This window comes from Babesia bigemina, scaffold Bbigscaff_63469, assembly GCF_000981445.1.
Source record: "Babesia bigemina genome assembly Bbig001, scaffold Bbigscaff_63469".
NCBI classification, from domain to species: domain Eukaryota; phylum Apicomplexa; class Aconoidasida; order Piroplasmida; family Babesiidae; genus Babesia; species Babesia bigemina.
Genome location: NW_012237113.1, coordinates 1 through 5,849, shown reverse-complemented (window position 1 = coordinate 5,849; position 5,849 = coordinate 1). Strand labels below are relative to the sequence as shown.

General features: G+C 45.9%; 2 protein-coding genes across 2 annotated transcripts; both read right to left on the bottom strand.

Annotated features, from left to right (window-relative positions):
• Nucleotides 1-6: 6 nt before the first annotated feature.
• BBBOND_0002150 (hypothetical protein, conserved) lies at nt 7-2,274 on the bottom strand (the record flags this gene model as incomplete). Its single annotated transcript, XM_012915055.1, has 1 exon — nt 7-2,274. The coding sequence occupies one exon, from the start codon at nt 2,272-2,274 to the stop codon at nt 7-9; it is 2,268 nt and encodes a 755-aa protein (XP_012770509.1).
• Nucleotides 2,275-3,959: 1,685 nt separating this feature from the next.
• Nucleotides 3,960-5,688, bottom strand: BBBOND_0002140 (hypothetical protein, conserved; the record flags this gene model as incomplete). The annotated part of the gene is given in 2 exon segments (XM_012915054.1): nt 3,960-4,423; nt 4,443-5,688. 2 exon segments carry the CDS (start codon nt 5,686-5,688, stop codon nt 3,960-3,962), a joined length of 1,710 nt encoding a protein of 569 aa, XP_012770508.1.
• Nucleotides 5,689-5,849: the final 161 nt, after the last annotated feature.

Genomic DNA, 5,849 nt, shown 5'->3' with positions numbered 1-5,849 from the left:
AATTTGTCAGATTATATCAACCCTCGCATCGATACCGTCTTTTATGCTGACCAGGTCACCGATATCGCTACCTTTACCCAACGCTGTGTTAAGATCGTGATCGAGACGCTGGATCTCAGGGGCGACCTGCTTCAAAGCCTTCGTAATAGTATCGCCTTGATGTGGGCCATTGCCATCGATCTTTCCAACTTTATCTTTAATTGAATTCGCTGTTTTTATGGCTTCGTCAAGGCTTTTCCCTAGAACAAAAGTGTGTTTACGGTTAGAAGTGAACGATTCGAGCGTATTGGAGGTTTGTAAGGCAATAGAGACAAGAGATGGAAAGATGGAGTCAACAGCCAATATGAGATTCGAGCTGATGTAACCATCAGGCTTGGGCGTATTCGATTCCATCCCTAAATTCTTCTCAATTTTTTTAACGACATCCATGACTTTAATCCCATCCGAAGCCTTGGTTTTGGCAGCAAGCTGATCAGCGAAGTTATTACAAAACGCCTGAACTTTTTTAACATTCTCAGTGATATCTTCTGAAGAAATGATTGCATTGGCTCCACCAATTACGCTACTAAGCTTCTCTGATATTTCGGCGCTGATCGCAAGCTTAACCTGATTAATGATTGTTTTCAAATCGGTAAATTTCGATTTCAGCTCAACAACATCTTTGTTATTGTTGAAGTAAACATCAAGCCTGTCGTTAACAATTTTATTTGTATTCAATGCATAGTCCATCCATGCCGGTAGTATCGTTGTCCCGAAGTCATTTTTGAATTTATCGGTATACGTCTTCACTTTTTCTTTAATACCCTTCAAACCGTGATAATATGGCTTAATGGTTTGGCCGTCTTCTCCAATTAACCCAGTAGCATACCATGCAATCTCCCTTCGTAGAGCATCCCAATTGTAATATATGCTATTCAGGGGGCCGCTTGTCTGTCCAATCTTATCCTCAATAATCCCAACCTGCTCCTTAACTCGAATAACGTAATCCTTAACATACTTTTTCACGTCCCTCCCAACATTTTTCCTTATTAGACACAAATCCTTTTTTATGTCTTCCTCCAATTTCGTAAGCGCCGCCAAAACGCCTTTACTTGAATCATCCCCCATGCTGTCTCTCACATGTTTCCATATCTCCGTTAATTTGTCTCGACACGCATTGTCCATGGCTTTAACTTGTTTACGTATAACATCGACTTGCTCTCTGAGCTTACATATGGTTCCTTGTGGCAGTGGAGCCTCATCGTTATCGGGATCAATATCTTTCATCGGCGTTTTCAATGTCGCAAATTCCTGTTGAATGCGACTTCTATATTTCAGGTTGAACTCGGCAATGATTTCATCAGACATTTTTGACAAGTCTCGTACGGCTTCATTTATATCGTCGAATCCACTCTTCTTTTGGTCCTCAAGATTCTTTATTGAGTGCTCAATATTTTGAAATTTCACATTTAACGTGCTTTGCACTGCTTGGGTTTTTGTTTGAATTTGTTCATTCATTTCTCTGCGTTGCCTAACAAACTTGTCATTTAAATCCTTAACAGACTCCTCGACGGCGGGATCATTCACTGAATTCCAAAAATTGTCAAAGACTTGTTTTAATAACGCTATTCTGTCAGATATTTTGCTTACGAGATTATTGTCAATTTCATTAAAAGCCAGCTCGGAATTTAATACATGTCCAAGGTAGTCGCCTGCAATAGTTTGCCAGCTAGAGAGCTGATCTGTTGTTTTCTTATATTCCATATTGGTTGTCATATGCCCGTTCATCGATTCATTTAGCTTATTTAAAGGCGTCATAATGTTTTGATGTTTCCCCTCCACCCCCCTCACCCATTCCCTAATTCCCTGACTGACAAAGGCAATACTACTATCAAAATTTTTTCTATTATATTTAGCTTGTTTAATGCTTTCAAGTATGCCATTTAAATTATTATTGTATTTCTTGAGGTTTTCGTTCTTATTTACGTCAGTGATTATACTACTCAAAAATCCCATCACCGCATCGCACAGCCTATCCAAGTCAGAGTACACAATCCCCTGGCCGTCGTAGCCTTTGGTAGCAGAGTTGAAGCCGAGGAATTTCTCGAGGCCAGTGCAGAGGTTAGTAAGGATGTTAGTAGGGTTGTTATTTGAGGTTATTTCGCACTTTTTATTTTCACCAAATTTCTTGTCAAGCTCCCTAGGCGGCACATGGTCAGGGCAGTGGCAAGAGGTGGATGAAGGTAAGTGAAGGGTGACAAGGCACAAGTTATTGCTATGGTTTATAGAGGTCATAGCGGTATTAAGGCGAGGTGATTAGAGCGATGTGGAGTGGATAAAGGGGCGATGTAGAGTGGGTTAGGGAGCGATGTAGAGCGGGTTAAGGGGCGATGTAGGGTGGGTTAAGGGGCGATGTAGAGTGGGTAAAGGGGCGATGTAGAGTGGGTAAAGGGGCGATGTAGAGTGGGTTAGGGAGCGATGTAGAGTGGGTTAAGGGGCGATGTAGAGTGGATAAAGGGGCGATGTAGAGTGGGTTAAGGGGCGATGTAGAGTGGGTTAGGGAGCGATGTAGAGTGGGTAAAGGGGCGGTGTAGAGTGGATAAAGGGGCGATGTAGAGTGGTTAAGGGGCGATGTAGAGTGGATAAAGGGGCGATGTAGAGTGGATAAAGGGGCGATGTGGAGTGGATAAGGGAGCGATATGGAGTGGATAAGGGGCGATGTAGAGTGGATAAAGGGGCGATGTAGAGTGGGTTAGGGAGCGATGTAGAGTGGGTTAAGGGGCGATGTAGAGTGGATAAAGGAGCGATGTAGAGTGGGTAAAGGGGCGATGTGGAGTGGATAAAGGGGCGATGTGGAGTGGATTAGGGAGCGATGTAGATTGGATTAAGGGGCGATGTAGAGTGGATAAAGGAGCGATGTAGAGTGGATAAGGGAGCGATGAGGAGTGGGTTAGGGAGCGATGTAGAGTGGATTAGGGAGCGATGTAGAGTGGGTTAAGGGGCGATGTAGAGTAAATAAAGGGGCGATGTAGAGTGGATTAGAGAGCGATGAAGAGTGGATAAAGGGGCGATGTGGAGTGGTTAAGGGGCGATGTAGAGTGGGTAAAGGGGCGATGTAGAGTAAATAAAGGGGCGATGTAGAGTGGATTAGAGAGCGATGAAGAGTGGATAAAGGGGCGATGTGGAGTGGTCAAAGGGGCGATGTAGAGTGGGTTAAGGGGCGATGTAGAGTGGGTTAGGGAGCGATGTAGAGTGGATTAGGGAGCGATGTAGAGTGGGTTAGGGAGCGATGTAGAGTGGGTTAAGGAGCGATGTAAGGTGGGTTAAGGGGCGATGTAGGGTGGGTTAAGGGGCGATGTAGAGTGGATGAAGGAGCGATGTAGAGTGGGTTAAGGGGCGATGTAGGGTGGGTTAAGGGGCGATGTAGAGTGGATGAAGGAGCGATGTGGAGTGGATAAAGGGGCGATGTAGAGTGGACAAAGGAGCGATGTGGAGTGGATAAAGGGGCGATGTAGAGTGGGTTAGGGAGCGATGTAGGCTGGATAAAGGGGCGATGAAGAGTGGGTTAATGGGCGATGTAGAGTGGATAAAGGGGCGATGTAGAGTGGACAAAGGGGCGACGTAGAGTGGGTTATGGGGCGATGTAGAGTGGGTAAAGGGCGATGTAGAGTGGATAAAGGAGCGATGTAGAGTGGGTTAAGGAGCGATGTAGAGTGGATAAAGGGGCGATTTAGAGTGGATAAAGGGGCGATGTGGAGTGGATAAAGGGGCGATGTAGAGTGGGTAAAGGAGCGATGTAGAGTGGATCATAATCACCACTTAGGTCAGGTGCTTGGTCACCACTGTCATCGCGGCCGTGACGATGTCATCGCGGCCGTAACCATGTCATCGCTGCCGTGACCATGTCATCGCTGCCGTAACATCAACTTGGTCACCACTGTCATCGCTGCCGTGACCATGTCATCGCTGCCGTAACCATGTCATCGCTGCCGTAACATCAACTTGGTCACCACTGTCATCGCTGCCGTGACCATGTCATCGCTGCCGTGACCATCAACTTGGTCAACACGTTGGTCACCACTTTGGTCACCACTTTGGTCAGCACCTTGGTCAGCACGTTGGTCACCACTTTGGTCAACACGTTGGTCAGCACCTTGGTCAGCACCTTGGTCAGCACTTTGGTCAGCACCTTGGTCAGCACGTTGGTCATGGCATTGGTCACCACGTTGGTCATGGCATTGGTCACCACGTTGGTCAACACTTTGGTCAGCACATTGGTCAACACATTGGTCACCACATAAGTTAACTACTACACAATCACATACAACGATTAATGAGTGATTCAAAACATTAGACAACAATTCATAAGTTAGGTGAGTAGGTGATGCTAGGTGAGTGTAGACAGTAAACACGTGAGTACGATTATGGTTGCAGGTAAAACACCCTGTTAAGCTTGTTAACACGTGCAGCAGCAAGTAGTGATTGAGCAGCTATGCGATGGGACGAGGGACTATTTAAATGCGATTTGATGTGGAGCAGGTCGAGTCGGATGACCATGATGTGGAGGAGGTAGAAGAGGGATAGTGACCAAAGTGCGACGGTAGTCCAGAAGAATTTGCTTCTGATATCCCAAAGGAATTGGGGAATAATTTCATGAGCCAATTTATGGAGTGCGTTATTCTCTTTCACGACGATTTTTAATACCTTACAGAAATCGTGACACGTACGTTTTGTCGTTTCCGATTTTTCGCCGCTTAATGAAAATGGACTTCCAAATGTGAAGCCATATTTGTATAGTGTTGGATGAGTAGACGGGCATTTCAAAATTGAGCTACAGGAGGCATTGTGTTTCGCAATTTCAGACATCGGCAGCCTTTGTGTATCACAGCCCTCAGGGCATTTACCCGTACGACACTTTGGCTTATCATCGCCGCACTTACTACTGCACTCGTCGTACAGCTTTTTAAGCAGATCGTAGAATGTTTCAGTAATGTATACAACCCATGATAGATATCTATCCGCGTGTTCTTTGGAATACTTTACACGGGTGTCATCGCAAATAGCCTGCAAGTATGCTCCGCATGGATGGGCGGGAGAGTCACTGTCACTTTTGCATTCAATGAGCGAGAAGAGGTCACCGGTGAGATGCTTGCCATTTTTGTGATTACTGCTCTGTTGTATCGAAGTAACAATTAAATTGTCATACTGAACGTCGAAATACGCTTTCCGTACAGCCTCGTTAAATGCATCCTGCTTATGCTTTATGCCACCGCCGCTCCAGCTGGACAGGTATCCCTGGAAGAAACCGAACATATCGCCAAGCGTCTGCGGAGCACGTTGTAACACACATGTTAAGGAAGAGCAAAGTGAAGCCAAGGGTGCATCCGGCCTACCGCAGAAACGTTCAAGGAGGTCCTTAATACGTTTCCCTTTGGATGAATGAGAGGCTGTAATAGAAATATCCGAGAAACCCATGGGAGTGAGGCATGGTTTACCGAAGTGATTCGGCACAGCGCATTCCAGCTTACACCCAGGTTTTGTAAACGAATGCGGGAGGAACCCTTGTAATCCGTCCTCTAGGAATGACTGAAGTGGCGATTTTAGTCCGCAACTAGGATGCCGGTCACACGTTTGGTTAGCATTTTGGTTACCTATTTGGTCAGCCATTTGGGGACACGTTTGACCACGGATTTGTTTGGCAGATTGCATGGTGTTACAGTTCCATGCTGAGCCACCGACTCCTTTGCCATAATAGCAATCTTCCCAGCCACTGCGACCGGTACCGTTCTGACACTGCCTATATAAAAAGCAAGTTGATGACACACTCTATTCAAGATGTCTGTGAACATATCGAACAGGCCCCCGCATTG